The 20582-nt window shown below is 36.9% G+C and overlaps 1 protein-coding gene across 2 annotated transcripts in view; it reads left to right on the top strand.

Annotated features, from left to right (window-relative positions):
• Positions 1-20582, top strand: part of UBE2G1 (ubiquitin conjugating enzyme E2 G1) — a 90012-nt gene that overhangs the window by 20524 nt on the left and 48906 nt on the right. The window contains exon 1 of one of the 2 annotated variants that reach the window (XM_088828803.1): positions 1696-2362. The exons of the other annotated variant lie outside the window; for it this stretch is intronic. Within the exon in view, the coding sequence (XP_088684929.1) occupies positions 2278-2362 (85 nt within the window). The 5' untranslated portion in view covers positions 1696-2277. Of the gene's footprint in view, positions 1-1695; positions 2363-20582 lie in introns of those variants that run through there. 2 annotated transcript variants of the gene reach the window in all.

Below are 20582 nucleotides of genomic sequence, written 5' to 3'. Positions count from 1 at the left end.
GGGTTGCTATTTCTTCCCCATTGATATATATGTCTGTCTTATATATTTGTCTCTGTCTTATACTTAGAGTGACAATCTCTAGGTCCATCATGTTGTGGCAAATGGCAGCGTTTCATTTTTTTATGGCTGAGTAATATTCCATCACATATATGTACCACATCTTTATCCATTCCTCTGTTGATGGACATTTAACAACTGACTTTTTAAAAAAAATTTAGACCTTGAACTGTGCAGCCTTGCTGAATTACTGGATCTAGGGCTGCCGTCTATGGGGTCACACAGAGTCGGACATGACTGAAGTGAGTTATCAGCAGCAGCAGTAGCCTTTTTATAATTTTCCTTAGGAGTTTTTAAATACACAGCTGTAATCTCCACATAAACACCATTTTACTTCTTCAGTCTTTATGCTTTTAAAGTACTTTTTTTTCTTATACTGGCCATGATTTGCAGTACAGTGTTGCATAGAAACAATACAGTGCTTTCTCCTTGATTCATGGTTCTGAATCTGGATCACCGTAGCGGTACTCTGTTCTTGAATTCTTAGCTCCAGGGCTGCTGTTAGGTCAGTTTACATTTCCATGGTTGTCTTACTGGAAGTTCTTTCTCTAACTCAAACTCTTTTAGCCATTTCAATAATTTTGTAAGCACCGAAGTTCTCATTAAGTTCCTTCTCCTTAAAGCACCAAATATATTTTCTGTTTTCTGCACCCTAAACCTTGACTGATAATGTTTCTATTTACCGTATGGCTTGTTCTTAGGGTCCTTGGAGTCTATTTCTTTATGGGCCAGGTACTAATTAACACTGGAGTAAAAAGATGGAATGGTCTGGTCAGTCTTCTTAATGGTTCCTTCATGATATAATTCCACTTATGAATGAGCTATATAGAAATTTTTTCTCTGTAGAGATTGGGAAGGCAGTATTATCTCGAAGATGATATGGTTATATTATCTAAACAGTGTTTTAAATAACTAGCAGTGGCCCTGCCATTTAATTATAAATTGCTTCTTTCAGTCCCTGGGTGCACATTTTTATAAATAGTTTAATTTGGGAGAGTACAGCAGAAAGTACTCCTCAAAACCAGGCATTCTGTGAATGCTTTGTTAGTTGTTTTGAAATGTTCAAGGTGGTGTCTTGACAGAGTCATTAGCTAGTTAGCTGAGCCATACTATAAGGGATAGAAATTTGCTCATTTGTGTATAAGAAAGGATATCGAAAAACTTCTAGGTCTAATTTACTTTTTATCAGAGGTAGTCTTGTTCTTCAGGTAAGTATTTGAATGCTGACTTTAAATATTAGTGGCCTTGGGAGACACTGAAAAAATTGATTCTTGAACGAAGTTCATTTGTTTAGCACAGAAGATAGTTAAATTTGTAATTGCCATAATATACAGGTTCATATAGCAGGAGTTGGGAAGAGCATTGCTGAGGAAGTGCTATCCAAACTAAGAGTAAAGGATGGTTTAGGAACTAGCCAGATGTTTGAAAAGGCCAGGACAATTGAGTAAACAAAATGAGATCCAGAATGGCTAGGGGTGGTGCCGCCGTGAGTCAGTGAAGCCTGTTAAGCCATTCTAAGTATCCATTGGAATATCTTCTCTTTAGTAATAAGAGCTCATTAAGGCTCCCTAGAAGATATATGTTCTACTGTAGGTGTTTTTGCTCTGTTGGTCACAGAGTATACATATCTGCACTGTTGCTACTTGGTTAGTGAGTATAGTCTGAAATTTGCTGCTACCATATTCAGTTACAATAAACAAGATTAAATTACAATTTTTGAGGATTGACTAAAGTCTCTGCAGTCAGTCTCTTTCTCTCTTTTTATTTTTATTTTAAAAAACAACCCACTCCCTGTTTAGAGGGAGTTTTTAGAGTGTTTTTTGAAAATTTTTACTTATTTAATTTTACTTACTCTATCACCCTCCCCCCCAACATTGGATGGAAGGAGTCTTAACCACTGGACTGCCAGGGAAGTGCAGGGGGTTCCTAAATGGATAGCGCAGTCTGGAATCCTCTGAAATTTTATATTCAAAATTGTACATTTAGTGGAGGGAGAGAAAGATCCGTCTCTTAATTTAGATTCTGAGGTTTGAAACCACTTGCCTGCTGATCTCCCTTTGTCCTCTCCTCCTGCAGCGAATTAAATATCAGTGTTATGGATATCCTTAGATTGTCCTCAGACTGTGGCCTCAGACACCTACCCTGCTGCATACCTATTCTCCACAGAGGTGTCTGAACTGGCCTGGGGAGAGATCACTCCTGTCTCCACCTGTGGAGATAATGCTGTCAGCAGTAACCCTGTGGAATTCATTGAGAGTTGTGAAGATGTTCTATAACACTGTCCTTTTTAAGGGGACCTTTAGGAGTAAGTGCATTTTTTTTTGTTAGTAGTGCAGATAATCCTATTTAATCAGAAAAATAATTTTTTCAACCTTAGTTGTAATTAGTTGTGTGACCATCTGATTATATTTCTTTTTTCGTATCAGTTGCTAGAAATCTTGAGTTAATTGAACTAGTCATTCATCAAAAATTAAGCACCTGTTAGCTTGGAGCTGAAATTGTAAGCTATTAACCTTGTGAATGTAGAGGACTCTGATACGTATTTTTAATGCATTTTTTATATTACTCTTATTTCTGATTTCACTTAATGTTCCTACCTTGTTTCCCTTTTTCTCATCTATTTCTAATTTATATATTTTTGTGTTCTATGTTTCTTTGTAAAGCACTTTATTCTTGAGGGCAAGACAGGATATTAAGAACAAACCCTAAACATTCTGATTTAGCAACTTCCTTTTGGAAAAATGTTTTTTCTGTCCTGTTTGTTTCTCTGTATAACATACATTTTATTTGCGGGTGTTCCTATCTTTTCCCCATCTTTGCTTAGTAAAATAAACTCATCCTTTAAGGTAAAGGACCAGTTCAGATGTTTTTGTTTTTTAGAAATCCCTGTTCCTTGCCATAAGTTGCGCTGGGTTGTTGGCATTGAGCATATGTCCCAAGTAGGGTCTGATGTATTTTTAGTGAACTTTTACCTTCACTACTTAGTATTTTCTTTGTCCTTAAAGCACTTATCATTTTGTACTTGACGACGATTATGATGTACACGTTTGCTTTTGTCTCCATGTATGATTATTAACTGTCAGTCTGCTATTAGTATCCTGTTTCTTAATCCCTATTCCTGTCCTCTCCTCAGTCATGTATAATTTTTTGGAGTGATTCTGTTAAGCTGCCGACAATCATGGTAACCATATGGAAGACTGGATGCTTGTATAGTTGAACAGTTAAAACTATAGTGATGTTTGATTGGTTCACAAGAACCATGATGGATAGTCTACTAGTTTGCATCAGGGTTCCTGAACTTAATTCATCCAATTCCAAAAACTAATCACTTGAATGAAGACATCAATATATTTATTAAGTTCGTAGGAATCAGAGGAATTGAATAACCATTAGATTCATTGATAAAATCAGGACGTAGAAAGTTTTCCATAGTTGGGCGGAAAATTTGCTAAAATAATAGATAATTGTATTTGTCTTTTAAAAAAAGAAAGCTTTTTCAGGGTGAAGTTAGGGAGACCTAGCTTAGCGGTAGAAGGAAATGGCAACCCACTCCAGTGTTCTTGCCTGGAGAATCCCAGGGACGGGGGAGCCTGGTGGGCTTCCGTCTATGGGGTCACACAGAGTCGGACACGACTGAAGTGACTTAGCAGCAGCAGCAGCAGCAGCTTGAAAGAAGAAGATTTCTATTGATCACTGTTTGTGTTAGTCAATAAATTAGGTTATGCTGTGGTTAAAAAATCACACACAAACTTGAAAATCGCAGTGGCTTGAAACACAAATGTTTATTCCTTATTGGCTCAGGTTGACAGAGGTCTCTGCTTGTTGAGATTACTCAGTAGTAGTGCAGCCACCATCTCAAACATTGCCAGAGAGGTAGTGTTTTTCTGGAGGTTTTGTTCAATTAACAGTTAAATGCTCTGGCCAGAAGTGAATGGAGGCGCTTCAGTTAGAAGTCATTGACCAACCAATTCTAGACACAGGGGGCCTCTCAACCACAAGGGGGCCAAGAAATGTATGTTAATTGTGTGCCTGCGTGGGAAGAGAACCAGAAGTATTTGACAATAGCGTTAATGACTACTGCATTATATCATCAGCATATAACAGTACTTTTCTTGACATATAGTAGGCATTCAGAAAATATACCTTGAATGGATGGCATTGTTCAAGTAGCTGCTAAGTTTAAATCTTTGGTAGGGATGTTAGGGAATTGCTAGAAGGTTAAATTCAATTTTAGAAGAGCTAAGTAGTCCTTTTCTCAAATTTCTACAGTTGTATTTCTTCCTCTTTAGTATCTTTTTCTCAGGCATCTTTCTTCATTTTCTCTGTTCCTCCTTTCTAAATTCTTATTTAAAGTATGAGTTAAGATGAGACCACAGTATCTTACCTACTTTGAATGCCCATGAAAACTGAGTTTGTTGGCTGTCTAATCTGTATATTTAGGATTATTTCAGTTGAGGTCTGGGTGTAATATTCATACTGTTGACTTGCATTAATATTTGATGTTCACTGGATTAGTGTAAACAATAACTTACACCTAAAGACTTTTCAGTAGGTAGAAAATACACTTAAGATGAGAATTACAATTGGTCTTCACAGTTATGGCAGTAAATAATACTTGTATTTTATATTCATTTTTATAAAGAGAATAAAGTGGTAAGTTATAAAGAAGTTCTGAATACTGTATTATTGAAACGTCAGTAGCAGATATGAGCATCCTGTTAGTAATCATAATGTGAAAATAGTATGGAAAGTGCTGCTGCTGCTGCTGCTAAGTCGCTTCAGTCGTGTCCGACTCTGTGCGACCCCATAGACGGAAGCCCACCAGGCTCCCCCATCCCTGGGATTCTCCAGGCAAGAACACTGGAGTGGGTTGCCATTTCCTTCTCCAATGGAAAGTGCAGTCTTGAATTATTCAATACTTCTATTTCAAATTATGGGAAATATCTATTTTATGATTTTGAATAGAGCCATAGGTTGTTTACTTAAATAAGGATGACCGTGTTCTTCTTCCCTCTTCTCAATTTGAGGCTGTGGAATTTGTTCTATTTTTACTTGTGGATCTGCATACTGAAGCTGTCTCTGATTTCATGCTCTGAAGATCAACAAGAGATCTTCTCTTGTAAGATGAGAATTGTGTAATAGGTGACTATTAGATGAGTAAACAAGTCTTAGTAAGTCAGTAAACATTAATTGAGGTTATTTTCGGTAAAAGCAATTCTGTACTGTATGTCTCTTGGTACTGTGAATAAAGATAATTCAATAATAAATTCAATGGATAGCTTTATGCCTGATAAGTAATTTCTGGAAGTAATTTTTTATAGTATTATTGAAGCTTTATTTTCTTTTTTAAATTTTCTTTATGTTTAGTTTCTAAACTTTTCAAAAGTGATCAATGAAAGTAATACATATGAAATATTTAGACTGTTGGAAATAAGCCAGTGCTATTGAATTTGAAAGAAGTCTTGCAAATCAAATTTAATCTTCATTTTCATTATAAACTGAAAGTGAAGCGGTACTGTTAAAATTCAAATTGGACAACATTTATATGTTTTCAAGACATTGAATCTGCTTGGGGATTGTTTTGAAAAGATCTAGGGGGAGCATGCTGCACAGCTTGTGGGAGCCTTAGTTTCCCCACCAGGGATCGAACTCGGGCCCTGGCAGTGAAAGCTGTTTGGTTATTGATTGGGCTTCTTGTTTGGAGGTTATCTGAAGTACGGACTGTGTTGTTGTGTGCTCAGTGTTAATAGCAATAACTAGGTACTCTTTGACTACTATTTATTCCTCATTAACATGCTTTACTATCGAGGATAAGCTTGGCTCTGCCTTCAATAAAGGAAGGACATAGTACTGTTTTAGCAACCAGCAGGAGCACTGGCATATTTGTTTGCCTCAGTTTTTTCTTTGGCTAATAGTCATTGCTATTTTTTTCCAGAGACATCCCTAGAGCTTTAGTCTCTAGAGTTTTATCTGTTGAAATGAAAGAGAAATTTACCAGTAATACGTGCTTTTTCCCCTTCTTGAAAAAAAGGTTGAAGAAGGGTATAGTGAAATCTCTTACTCTCTTATATAGGAAAAGAGGACTTGGCCTTGTTTTAAAGTTTTATCACTTTTAAGTGGTTGAATCATGTGAAAGCTATCTCACATAGCACATTCAACTCAGAGTGCTGACATATCAAATTTAATGTCTAAATTTAATTCTATAGTCATTTAGCAAATATTTGAGTGCCTGCTTTTCTAAGCATTATAGTACTTTAAAGAACAGAACATAAAAATCTTGCTGGCACAGAGTTTAACATTTAGTATGGGAAGACAGATAATAAACTGGATAATTAAGTTAAAATGTGGTGTGTTAAGTAATAAGTACCCTGAAGAGGAAATAAAGTGGGGAAAGAAGATGGAAAGTTGAGGGAGGAGCACTGGTGTCTGGAGGCCAGGCTTCCCAGGCAGTGAGGCTCTGAGGTGGGAGGAGGGGCCTGGTTTGTCAGCAGACAGCAAGATGGGGTTGGCAGTACGGTCTTTATAGGTAAGGACTTTGGCTTTTAGGCTGAGACAGACCATTACAAGGTTTTCAGCATAAGAGTTTACATGATTGGATATACATTTTATCAGGATCACACTTGACTTGTGATGGTTACTATATAGACTGCAGGGAGACAGACAAAGTCTATGAGACTTGAACAATAAATCAGAAGAGGTAGGACATTCCCTTGGACCAGGATGGTGGCAATGGAGATGATAAGTTGTTTGAGTTTGGGGATGTATTTGCTAAATAGAGTGGTTAGGATTTATGATGAGCCAGATTTTAGGTGGAGTGGTGTGTGTGTGTGAGAGAGAGAGAGAGAGAGAGTATGCAGGATGACTTCAGTTTTTAGCCTAGCAGCTGAAAGAATAGAGTTGTTATTAACTGCAGTGGAAAAGACTTCAGGACAAGGTGGAGGGATTACCAGGGGCTCAGTTCTGAATGTAACAATTTTGATTGGGGTTCCTTTATCTTTCCTTCAGGGAACCTCAGCCAATTATAAAATCTGTACTAGTTTGTACCCCAATTCTAAGCCAGGTTCACCTTTCATAGAAGGTATGAGCAGCATGTGCTTTCGTTTCCCTGAATGGTTCGTGAGGGTTAAGCTGCTGGTCTGCCTGAAATGAAAAAGTAAAACTTAGGTTTAGGGGAGTAAGATGACCTGTATTGACTGAGAGTTGCTTTATTTTTGACCCAGAAAATTTAAAAAAATTATTTGCTTATTTTTTAAATCCTATTTTGCATTTAACTTTTCTAATACATCTAAAACTAATGTAACAAGCATATGTGACAATATTTTTGTAAAAATTAGTTTTCCTAGTGTCGAATAACTTACTTTTTGCCATATATTTTGATATTCATTATTATATCTTATTAAGGTGGTTTATTTCCCTGCTGACTTTCAAAAATCGGTATTTGTTTATCTAATAACATGTTTACTTACCTATTTCTCCTTTCCTGTTTTCAAATTATGAATTATTTTGAGTATACCAGAAAACTGCTGTGGCAAGAAGTAATGTACCCATGTTCTAAAATAGCAAATAATAAACATTATGTTGTATTTGCTTCTGGTATTTTTAAGTAAAATTTGTAGTAATTTACAAAAATCACTCCTCAGTTCCATTCTCTACTTTCTCGTCTCCTCTTGAGCTAATCATTTTTTGAAGTTAATATGTATCTGTGTTTTTATAACTTTATATGCATGTATAAATAAAATTTTACTTAGTATTTTGTGAATTTTAGAGATACAAAAATATCATATATAGTTTACACTGTATATTTCAAATTATCAGTATCTTTTACAAGTCACTTTTTTGTTTAATATAACTTTTAGTCTATCTAATACTTATAGACCTAATTTAACTACTGTAGAGTATTTCTGCATATGAATGACAGTTGACATATCTTTATATTGGTGAATATTTAAATTGTTTCCATATTTATGTACAATCTTTCATGCCATTTGAGGCATATAATTAGAATGTAGAATGTCTAATTTTAAAAATTTAATGAGTTTGTATCTTAGAATTAAGTTTAAACCATTTAAATTTATAGTAATAGCAATATTATTTGAATTTATTTTCCCACCTTCTTTTCCTTTCTGCCCATGTGATCTTCCTTGCTCCTCCCTCTCGGCTCTGACTCTCTTCCTCTCTGTTTTGTCCATTCTTGACTGTGCTGGATTGTTTTCTTCATTGCTTTTTGTTTGTTTTCTTAGCTGATTTGGAAGGTATAAATTTCATTTGACACGATGGGCTTCCCAGGTGGCTCAGTGGTAAAAGAGTCTGTCTGTCAATGCAGGAGCCAAAGGAGATTCAGGTTCCACCCCGGGTCGGGCAGATCCCCTGGAGGAGGGCATGGCAACCCACTCCAGTTATTCTTGCCTGGAGAATCCCATGTACTGAGGAGCCTGGCAGACTACAGTCTTTGGGATCACGAAGAGTCAGACATGACTGAGTAACTAAGCACAAGCGCAATTCAACATTAAGTAAAGAAGTCATATAGACAGTTTATCATATATGATCAGGAATTCAGTGAAGTGTGGCTCAGCTGGTGAAGAATCCTTCTGCAATGCAGGAGACCTGGGTTCAATCCCAGGATTCAGAAGATCCCCTGGAGAAGGGAAAGGTTACCTGCTCTAGTATGATGGCCTGGAGAATTCCATGGACTGTATGCTCCATGGGGTTGCAAAGAGTCAGACATGACTGAGCGACTTTCACTTTCAGTGAAGTGTATGGCTTAGAGACATAAACTGGGGAACTGTTAGTGTATAGATTGTGTATAAACCATGAGACTGGATGGGGTCAGTAAGAGAAGGGGATTAAGGACCAAATTTTGGGGCACACCAGCACTAAAAAGTCAGAGAAATTATCAGAAACTAGGGAAGGAGAGTGAGGGAGAGTGGTCAGGGAGGTAAGTGGAAAACCAAAATATGGTGGCCTTATAAGCCAAGTTAAGAAATTTTAGGAAGGAGGAAGATCAGCTGTGTCAAGTAGGAGATCAGGTGAGACAGCGCTTGATAAATGACTGGTAGAGGTGAGTGGAGACTTTGAAAAGGACAGTTTCAGTGCCAGTGGTGGGCAGAAGCCAAACTGGTGTGAACTTGAGTAAATAGAAGGGGAGGAGCTGGAGACCAGGAATGCAGATAATGCCTAAGAGTCGTGTTCCTAAACTGGGGGAGCAGAGAAATGGGACAGTAACTGCAGCAAGTGTGCGTTTTTTTTGTCTGTTTATAAATCTTGGAAAATGATAGCATGTATGTTAATGGGATTGAATTCAGTAGAGAGGGAAGAACTGATGACACAGAAGAGGTTAGGAATTTCCTCAGCAATGTCCGCGTCGGGGAAATTAGATGGGATCTAATTACTGCCCAGTTTGGAAGCCTTAGCTAGGAGGATGGGCAGCTAGCTCATCAGAGTAACACCAGAGATGGTGGAGTTAATGAGTCCATGGGAACATACTCTGGGAAGAGGGTGGATTTGTATACAGTGTGGAAAATTTTAGTACTTATCTCATAGGATTTTTGTGCATATTCAGTAGGTTAATACTTGTAGAGGGATGATTATAGAACATAGCAAAGCACTCGATAATTGTTGACTATTATCATCTCTTGTACAGGTATGTAAACTGGTGTATGAAATTGTTAAGGCTGTAATATTTGTTTATAAAGTCACTGTTATTTACTTGACCAGTTAACTTAAATCTCTTGTGTTTAAGAGGGTCCATGTCTACAGGGTCCATCTCTAAATATTTATTTTATATCTTAGAATATTGTCCAGTGTTGAACATTCAGTTAGCAAATGATGGATGCTCAAAGCATAATTTTATGTTTTTATACTTTATAATTTTATAAATACAAAAATAGGTGCAAAGATGTTGGGGTTAGGTGTAAACCCTAACTCTGGAAGTTGGGTTAGGGGTTAGTACTTATCCTATGAGATAAGTACTAAAATTTTCCACACTGTATACAGATCCACCCTCTTCCTAAATATCTTCCCATGGACTCATTACTCCACCTTCTTTCATGTTACTCGGATGAGCTGGCTGCCCATGCTCCTAGCTAAGGCCTCCAAACTGGGCAGCACCTTCAGGGTGCTTAGGGTTCCAAACCCTAACTTACGGAAGTTCTAAACCCCTAACTGTTGGGGTTAGGTGCAAGCCCTAATTCTGGAAATTCTGGCTTTTCATTTGAGCTAGATGGTCAGTTCAATAATTTCTGGTTATGCTGTCGTTTCTTTGTAAAGATGCTGGCCACTAGAGGTGCTACTCACACAGAATATTAACCTAAAGCATATCCCAGAAAGACAGAATTTTCATAGTTCTAATCAGAAGCATTGTAATTTTATGTTATAGTTTTGAATATGGTATGCTTTCTTTAATATGTGGGTAAAAGTCCCTTTATCAAAATTGTCGAATAGAAAAAAAATCCTTTTTATATTTTGATTAGAGGTTACAGAGAAATAATATATATTTATATAAATTGTAATCACAATTTTAGGACTGATCGTAAAGCTGGAATAGTTAATCTAGGAATATTAGAGGGAGAACTGGATCCTGGAGATGCTTGGGAAATCTACTCAGACTCTCACCTGGCTTTAGTTATGTTAATATTTTGAAAATGAGACAGAGTATGCTTAAAACAGACAAGTACATCAATATCATTTTAGAGTGATATGGGGGGTGAAAGGTTAAAAAAGGAGATAAGGAAGTCTGATCAGTGAACCCAGAGCTTCTGTTAGAGGCAGGGTTTCTCTGATGGAGAAAAGATCTTGGCATATAGAACCCCAGATTCTGACCAGGTTGTTGTGTAGCAGGTAGTATAACTACAATACATAGATTTGGAAAGACAAGACCTAGAATGTAAAAACTTTTCGAAGGCTTTTAACTGATCTGGCAAAGTTGGAAATTAGAGAGAGGAAGTTAAAGAGGAAGTTAAAAGATTTAAATCAAGGGCCAGTAATTGGTAAGAATTTAAAATTTACTGTTTGAAACACCTTTGCACCTAAATTATTTTTGTATTTATAAAATTATAAAGTATAAAAACATAAAATTATGCTTTGAGCAACTATCATTTGCTAACTGAATGTTTAAACATTGGACAATATTCTAAGATATAAAATAAATATTTAGACATGGACCCTGTAGTCAATAAAACCATATCAAGGAAGTAATATACCATAAGAAAAAGTTACTGTGCTGTAGGTTTTTACAAAAGGAAGAGGGTACCTTCAGTTAAAAAGAGTTCATGGAGGAAGTAGCATTGGGTAATGGCTCTTGAAAATGGAAGATAGAAATGTTGATGAGAATATTGTAGATAACAGCACATATAATAATGATAGGAAAGAGTTGGTAGTGTGTTGGGTAGGAAAGAGTAGTCCTGTAAATAGTTCAGGTTAAAATTAAATCCATATAAATGTCTCAGAGCAGTTTTTTTCCCCCTCTTCTTTCTTTTAATCCACCATTGAATCCTTTGGAAGTTTGTGGGTGAGGTGGGTAGGAAGAGGAAAAGGGTTGAGAGGGTGAAGCAGAAAGCTATGGTAACCATTTAAAGAAGTTACTTTTTTTAATTATGAAAGAGTATGCTTGAAAAGCATAGGAATATAGAAGTGAAGAAAAAAGCTGTAAGCAGTGAGAAAAATACTGTGGCCAATTTATGTTCATAGTTTTTAAAATTAGTTTTGTTAAAAATTGCAACAAGACAGATAAAGTCAAATTTTCTTGGAATAGCATTTCTTAGATTTCTTAAAAACAAATGAGTCTCCTTCTTTGTGTTTTCTATGTTATTTCTTTCTGAAACCTATGTTAATAGGATGATAGACTTGTTGATATTGGAAGATTAAGGTGAACATTGGGAAGAGAAGTAGGAGGTGTGGTCAGACAGCTAAAGGGGAGGATGTGGGCCATTATAAGGACATGGGCAGCTCTGCTCTAAGAGAGGTGGAGAGCTGAGAAGGGTTTTCAGCAGAGGAGAGAAATGATCTGACTCTTACTGTAGTAGGCTCACTCTTTGACACAAAACTGCCGCTCTCAGCCTTTCTGAATAAGAGATGGGATTATTCGAAATTGCAGTTAGAATAGTTTTAGCAGCGAGAAAAGTTTTTCTACAATTCAGATGATTCTATCAGTTCAGTTCAGTCGCTCAGTCGTGTCCGACTCTTTGCAACCCCATGAATCACAGTACGCCAGGCCTTCCTGTCCATCTCCAACTCCCGGAGTTCACTCAAACTCATGTCCATCGAGTCGGTGATGCCATCCAGCCATCACATTCTCTGTTGTCCCCTTCTCCTCCTGTCCCCAATCTCTCCCAGCATCAGAGTCTTTTCCAGTGAGTCAACTCTTCGCATGAGGTGGCCAAAATATTGGAGTTTCAGCTTTAGCATCAGTCCTTCCAATGAACACCCAGGACTGATCTCCTTTAGAATGGACTGGTTGGATCTCCCTGCAGTCCAAGGGACTCTAAAGAGTCTTCTCCAGCACCACAGTTCAAAAGCATCAATTCTTTGGCGCTCAGCTTTCTTCACAGTCCAACTCTCACATCCATACATGAAAACTGGAAAAACCATAGCCTTGACTAGACGGACCTTTGTTGGCAAAGTAACGTCTCTGCTTTCTATCTATCTAATATGCTATCTAGGTTGGTCATAACTTTCCTTCCACGGAGTAAGCGTCTTTTAGTTTCATGGCTGCAGTCACCATCCTCAGTGATTTTGGAGCCCAGAAAAATAAAGTCTGACACTGACAGTGTTTCCACTGTTTCCCCATCTATTTCCCATGAAGTGATGGGACCAGATGCCATGATCTTTGTTTTCTGAATGTTGAGCCTCAAGCCAACTTTTTAACTCTCCTTTTTCACTTTCATCAAGAGGCTTTTTAGTTCCTCTTCACTATCTGCCATAAGGGTGGTGTCATCTACATATCTGAGATTATCTCCCGGCAATCTTGATTCCAGCTTGTGCTTCTTCCAGCCCAGTGTTCCTCATGATGCACTCTGCATATAAGTTAAATAAGCAGGGTGACAATATACAGCCTTGACTTAACTCCTTTCTTGATTTGGAACCAGTCTGTTGTTCCATGTCCAGTTCTAATGTTGCTTCTGGACGTGCATATAGGTTTCTCAAGAGGCAGGTCAGGTGGTCTGGTATTCCCATCTATAGCTGTATTTTTTTAGCCCAAACTTAAAATATTTTTCTTTTTGTGTGTATTTTAAGTAAAATTTTAATATAGTGTTTTAGTTTTCAATAGCTTATCTTAATTTTATCAGTTAATAGTGGATTGTATGTTTAACATATATTTTAATGAAAGTACATTTTCTTGATATTTCACAGTTAACAGTTTTGCATTGAGATGATTATTTTTACAAATTCTACAAACTTGTTAAAAGTTCTGAGCACTTTAAAATGCAAATATTAATGCTGGTATTTTGATATTAAGTGAAAAAACGCTGGCATCTTTTTGCCCTAGAATTGCACGCTCTAGAATAATTTTGTCAGGTTTTACTCACCACTATCCCTCATCCTGCCTTTCAGTACTTTGCAGTTTTGATTGAGTGCATTACATTGAATTTATAGATTGATAAAGGGTGGTTGGACAAGAACAAAATCTGGCTTCCCATGTAATCCCAGCTTTCAGTGGGCATTTTATTTATTTTTAAGACTAGCTCAACATTTTTCTGTTAGACTTGAGTTGCTTATGGGCACAGGATTATTTTTCCACTTTTTAAAATAAGTTTATATTTGTACATGTATAAGAAAGCTGTTTGTTTAATTTTGTAATTGCCCTCTTTGTTTAGTTTTTCATTTGGTTTTATTAGCTTTCCTAGCTATACAATAATCATATTCAAATCTCTTTAAATATGTTTTTAAACTTGAATACATTGCTTAATTTTTCTAAAACTTTGTTAAATGTTTTGCTATTATTTGTTAATAATAGTTTTTCAAAACTATAAATGTTATATGCTTTCATTTTTATTTTTCTTTCCTCAAAGAGAATTAGTTTTATGATCGCTCATCTTCAATTCCTTTCATAATCGCTGTCATGGCAAGCATCCTTGTTTTGTTACTAGACTTCAGTGAGAATACTTCTAATATTTGCCTTACGGGCTTAATGTATTATGTGTGTATGTAAAATCTTTATTATAATATACAGCTTCATGCGTATTATATGGTATGTCTTTCTTCAAAATACTGGTACTATATCCACCTCTATTTTATTGGGATTCTCTTTCCTTTTAATCGGGAGTGTATATTGCACTTTTTTAAAAAATGTGTTTCTTTTATTTTTAAAACTTTTTTGGCCTTGGCCTTGAGGCATGTGGGATGGTAGTTCCTTGACCAGGGATTGAACTTGGCACCCTTTGCAGTGAAAGCACCAAGTCTTAACCACTGGACTGCCAGGGAAGTCTCTGTATTGTCATTTTATGAAAAAATGTCAACAATAAAAATGAATACCCTTTCTTACTTGATCTCGGTGTGATGTTAACGCAAAAGATTGAGCCTCTCATATTTGTGGAAGAGTGACACACCTTTTAAGTTTATTGTTGGATTGTATTTGTTGTGTTGTTGTTTTGTCACCCAATTGTGTCCGACTCTTTGTGACCCCATGTACTGCAGCACGTCCTGTCCCTCATCATCTCTCAGAGTTTGCCCAAGTTCATTTTCATTGCATCGGTGATGCCGTCCAGCCATCTCATCCTCCGACGCCCTCATCTCCTTCTGCCTTCTTTCCTGGCATTGGGGACTTTTCCATTGAGTCGTCTGTTTGCATCAGATGACCAAAATACTGGAACTTCAGCTTCATAATCAGTCTTCTAGTGAATATTCAGGGTTGATCTCCTTTAAGATTGACTGGTTTGATCTCCTTGCTGTCCAAGAGACTTTCAGGAACCTTCTCCAGCACCACAGTTCGAAGGCTTCAGTTCTTGGGTGCTCTGCTTTCTTTATGGTCCAGGTCTCAAAACCACTGGGAGATGTGACCACTGGGAATACCATAGCCTTGACTATATGGACCTTCTTCGGCAGAGTAATGTCTCTGCTTTTCAACACACTGTCTAGGTTTGTCATAGCTTTCCTGCCAAGAGGCAGTTGTCTCCTGATTTTGTGGATGCATTCACCATCTGCAGTGATTTTGGAGCCCAAGAAGAGGAAATCTGTCACTACTTCCAGCTTTTTTTCCCTTTCTGTTTGCCATGAAGTAATGGGGGTGGGGTGGGGTGGATGCCACAATCTTAGTTTTTTAATATTTAGTCTTAAGCCAGTTCTTTCTGTCTACTCATCACCCTCATCAAAAGACGCTCTAGTTCCTCTTTGCTTTCTGCCATTCGAGTGTATCATCTGCATATCTGAGGTTGTAGCTGTTTCTCCCACCTATCTTGATTTCAGCTTGTAACTTACCCAGCCCAGTATTTCTCATGATGTGCTCAGCATATAGGTTAAACAGAGTGACAGCCGACAGCCCTGTTATAATCTTTTCTCAATCTTGAACCAGTCAGTTGTTCCGTACAGGGTTCCAACTATTGCTTCTTGTATTTACTAGTATTTTATTTTAGAAAGGCTGTATAGCATAGAAGTTAAGTGCCCTAGCCTCTTTTTAATCTAACTTCTCTGGGTCTGTTTCCTCAGCTGTAAAGTGGAGATAACAAATAATTCTCAGCTCTTAGGCAGGTCACGATAATCACTTAGTAGGCACTAGTACTAATGTGTTGAATGCACAGGTGTTTAAACTACTTGCTCCCTTCCGTGGCTGTTACCCTTCCTGCCTGTGATCTGGCCAACTAACAGGGTACTGTGTGGCAAAAAAGGGGCTCTAGGAGGATTCCTGCATAGATAGACGAGGTCTGGCATGCTTCTGGTGGTTTAGTTACTGTTCTGGACCTGCTGTTAAATATTTGCTTCTCCAGTTCATGAGATTGCTTTGAGAGTAAATGAGTTGATTTATGTAATTGCCCATCAGAGACCAAAGTTTAGGATATAGTCAATACTATGTTAGTGTTGGCTGTTCAGAATTTTTGTCAGAGTATCCTTTGTGCTGTCTATGCATAATTGGCTCCATGAAATGTAGAAAACTTTCGTTTCTGGATCAGTTCAGTTCAGTTCAGTCAGTCAGTCGTGACTGACTCTTTGCGACCCCATGGACTGCAGCATACCAGGCCTCCCTGGCCATCACCAACTCCAGGAGTTTCTGGATATACTTTAATAAAGGAATGACCTTTCAGATTTTTACAGTGAACATGTCCAGTACTGGTAGAATGGTTGGAGAGATAACTTTCTCAGTTCTTTGGAGGTTATTGAGGTATTTACTTTCTAATTCTACTTGATTCCAATTGACAATTTGTATTTTCCAAGAGAACCATTTATTTTATTTACATTTTAACATTTAGTAACTTAAAAAATTTACTGGAAGCTTATTTTGGTTTCCTCTATCGTTTTATTCCTTCTTTTTCAGTTTTAATTTTATATATTTGTTTTTTCAGTCTAGCTAAAGGTTTGTCTGTTTGGAATTTTTCTTCCCTTCAAAAGGAAGGCAGCTCCTAGGTTTTAGAATTAAACTTACTAGCTTCTGTTTTCTAATTGAGTAACTTATAAATTTCTTTAATTACTTTATTCTGCTTTTTAAAATTGAAGTATAGTTGATATACAGTACTTTCTGCTGTACAGCAAAGTGACTCAGTTATACACACAGACATTTTTGTTTATGTTCTTTTCCATTGCGATTTATCCCATAATGGCAGTCGTGTCTGACTCTTTGTGACCACACGGAGTGTAGCCTACCAGCCTCCTCAGTCCATGGAATTTTCCAGGCAAGAGTACTGGAGTGGGTTGCCATTCCTTCTCCAGGGGATCTTCCTGACCCAGGGATTGAACCCGGGTCTCCCACACTGCAGGCAGGTGCTCTACCATCTGAGCCACCAGGGAAGCCAATTGATCCCATAACATTGTGTATATAGCCTGTGCTATACAGTGTTATTAGCTCAGTTGTGTCCCATTCTTTGTGACACCATGGACTGTAGCCCACCAGGCTCCATGGGATTTCCCAGGCAAGAATACAGAAGTTGGTTGCCATACCCTTCTCCAGGGGATCTTCCCCACCCAGAGATTGAACCCAGGTCTCCTGCATTGCAAGCAGATTCTTTACCACTGAGCCACTAGGGTTCTATACAGTAGGATCCTGTTATTCATCTATTCTATACAAAACTGGTTTCATCTACTAACTCCCAAACTCCCAGTTACCCTCCTCCTTTCCTTCTCTCTGTTCTTTTTTTTTAGTTCTATTTATTTTCTAACCTTCAGTTGAATGCTTATTATTTAATTTTAATTCTTCATCGGTTGATAGGATTTATTTAGTCTGTGGATCTTCCTGTTGAGTATAGCTTTATTTGTGTAGCAAAAGTTTTTTTTTATAGGTTTTATAATTGTTGTTTATGAGATAATCTGTATTAATTTTAATATCCATCTTTGAATGGAGTAGTTTAGGGAGAGATAGTACATAAATGGTCAGGTCTCTTCCACTAAGGGGAATAGACCTGACCATTTGTTTCATTTTCAGATTTCATGGTCTCTATTGTTTCTACCTTTGTAAATTTTTACATGTTACGGCCTAATTAGATGATCAATTTTTATAAACTGTTACATAGGAATTTGATCACATCATATGTTCACCCATTTTATCTGATTTTTAAGAATGAAATGGTGGTTGCCTTCTACTGTATATCCATGTATATGTATATATGATGTTGGGGACGAGAGAGAGAAGGTTTGGTGTATATAGTTTTATATCTTCTTTATAGATTGTAATCTTGAGCATTCTAAAAAGTGACCATTTTTGCTACCTTAATGTTCTACTTTGAATCCAGTTGATGAATGTTTTATACTTGTCTGGTATACTTCTGTCTAACCTTTTACTGTTAACCTCTCCAAGTTCTTGTTTTAGATTTGTTTCATGTAGACTTCATGTAGTTGGAAAAAGAAAGGTTAGTTTTTTAAGACCCAATCTGAGATGCTTTTAATCTTTTACATTAATGTTGTATGTTTGGTTTTGCTTCTTTAGTACTGTTCATTGCCTATCTTTTTGTTGAGTTTTCTTTTTTCTTCCTTAAACTACATGGCTTCTTTTCTTTCCTTTCTCTCATTTTGGCAGTTATATACTGTATTTTATTATGTCTGAGGTACCTTTGATCGTAGGATGCCTTATTTAGACAACCATTAACATGGTTAAAAAGAAACTGTGACATGACATTGATTGTAATATGCATGCTGATTTCAGATATTCTAAAATGTGAAAAAATACATCTTAGGATAGATGAAATATGGTAGTTTATAGTTCTGTGGCTATTATAAAGCTGTAGCTGTAATATACTTAAATCTATTATGTTTATCAAATAGATTTTTCTGTTTGAGGAATGGTTGTTTAAATGCTGTATTCTCAGGATTTTTGTATGTTTAAAAATGTTGGTGGCTTTCACAAATAAAGTTATATTTTGGCTGGTTATAGAATTTTTGAGCTGTTACCTTCCCCTTAATACCCAGTAGACATTACTCCATTATCTTCTGGCGTCTCTAGAGAAGTCTGGGGCCAGCCTGACTTTTTTTTTCCCTTTGTAGGTGACCTACTTCTGCCTGGGTATTGGTAGAATTCTTTCTTTATCCTTGAAGTTCAGTAACTTCATCAGGATATATCTCGGTCTTGGTGTGATTCTCTATTACATTTTCCTGTTACATGGTAAGCCATTTCAATCTGTGACTCAGGAATATTTTCTTATATATTTTGTAATATGCTTTCATTTTTATTTTTCTTTCCAGTTTTTAACTGATGTCCAGTAAGGACATCAGTTTTATGATTGTTCACCTTCATTTCCTGTCTTTTGTATTATTTTTCTAAATGCTTCCTTCGTTCTCCTCTGCTGTGTTCTAGGAAATTTTCTTGAGATTATCTTTCATTTCATAAATTTGTTTTTATCAATATCAAGTCTGCTACTTCCTTTATATGACGGAGTTTTCATTGTGCCAGTGGCTTGTGTACTTTATTCAGATTTATTTATTTATGTCTGTGAGCAACCCTTGCAATTTGTCTCGTTTATTTCCCTCTTTAAAAAAGTCTTTACTTCTTGTGGTAAAAGCAAGTAAAACCACATTGTTTTTTGAGAATATGGATGGGTAAAACCAGTTGCAAAGCAGCTAATATCAAAATTTATTCTCAACACAAAAAGCAAGTGATTAGTGAAATTGTTTTATCAAGACATGCTGTTAAATGAGCTTTATTAATGGCATGAAATGTGGAAAAACTGTTATTCATTTGCAGGCTCAAAGACGTTTCTTTTTGCAGTTGGATAAGCTGCTTTTGTGCTCAGTAGAGCAGCAGCAGAGATCTGTTTTACCATGTGTGCTTTTTTGTGTGTTGAAGGAAAAGTGTTCAAGGAGTTTTCTTACTAATCATTGAAAATCTGTTGAAGATTTTTTTTCTTCAATCAGTGAGTTGTAGACTAGAAAAAAATTCACTGAAAAAGAAAATCATGACTGACAGGCTCTGTCATCTGTATGTGCCACAGTGGAGACCTGCTGCGTGAATGTTGCGGGAATGCTAACTTGTTCTTTGTTTTATTCTGAAGAAACAAAGGTGATCAACAGTGTGCCCCTTGATCTCCATTTGGGGTTGAAGGAAACAGTGAAAATTGGGAATATGTGCAAATTGTGGTTACTCAAGCATGAGACTTTCACTGTGACTTATTAAGAAAAGGTACACTTGTTCACTTTCAGGTGTCTTCATTGTTTAGGGAGTAGGTTCTCCCCCGTCACCCCTTTTTAAAAAAAATCGTGGCTGAGATACCAGCATTTTTTTGTTACTGTTGATGTTAACAAAGGTTATTTTAATTATTTCAGTGGACTTGCATAGTCAGTATGACTCAGTATGCCAGCAACATACTCAGTATTGTGATTGACCTGAGTTTACTACTTCAGAGTCTAAATCATAGCTTATCCTTATAATTGAAATTATCAGAACATCTTAAAGGTTCCAGACTGTTGTGCTTGATTGCCAATAGTGTGGTATCTTCATAAGATGATATATATGTTTTAGCTAATCTATTCATTCAAATTTACAGAGGACCTGCTACATGTCAGGAACTGTAACAGGTACTGGACTCCAGTAGTAAACAGATAAGAATCCATGTTCTTTTAGAGCGTGCGTTCTTGTGGAAGTGGGGGAGATAAATTTAAGAGAAAGTTGTATGCTCTGGGAGAAGTAAAATGGAATAAAGTAGGAGGTGTGAAGAATAAAAGAGGATAATAATATAATAAGGAATAAGGGGATAAAATAGGGAATACAGCATAAGAGTGTGTGGGTTATAATTTAAACTAGGATGACGTTTGAGTAATTGAATTAGCTGAGGATGGGAATTGCCCAGAGGTTACAGCAAACACAAAGGCCCTGAAGTGGAGACAGACTTGAATGTCGAAGAAGATGAAGGAGAGCAGTTAGCCAAATGAAGGTAGAAAGTTGAATAATTCTAAAT

Source organism: Moschus berezovskii, chromosome 20, assembly GCF_049115385.1.
Source record: "Moschus berezovskii isolate FMDL1 chromosome 20, NW_MosBer_1.0, whole genome shotgun sequence".
Lineage (NCBI taxonomy): Eukaryota > Metazoa > Chordata > Mammalia > Artiodactyla > Moschidae > Moschus > Moschus berezovskii.
Note: the sequence above shows the minus strand (reverse complement) of the source record. Positions and strands in the feature narration are given on the sequence as shown.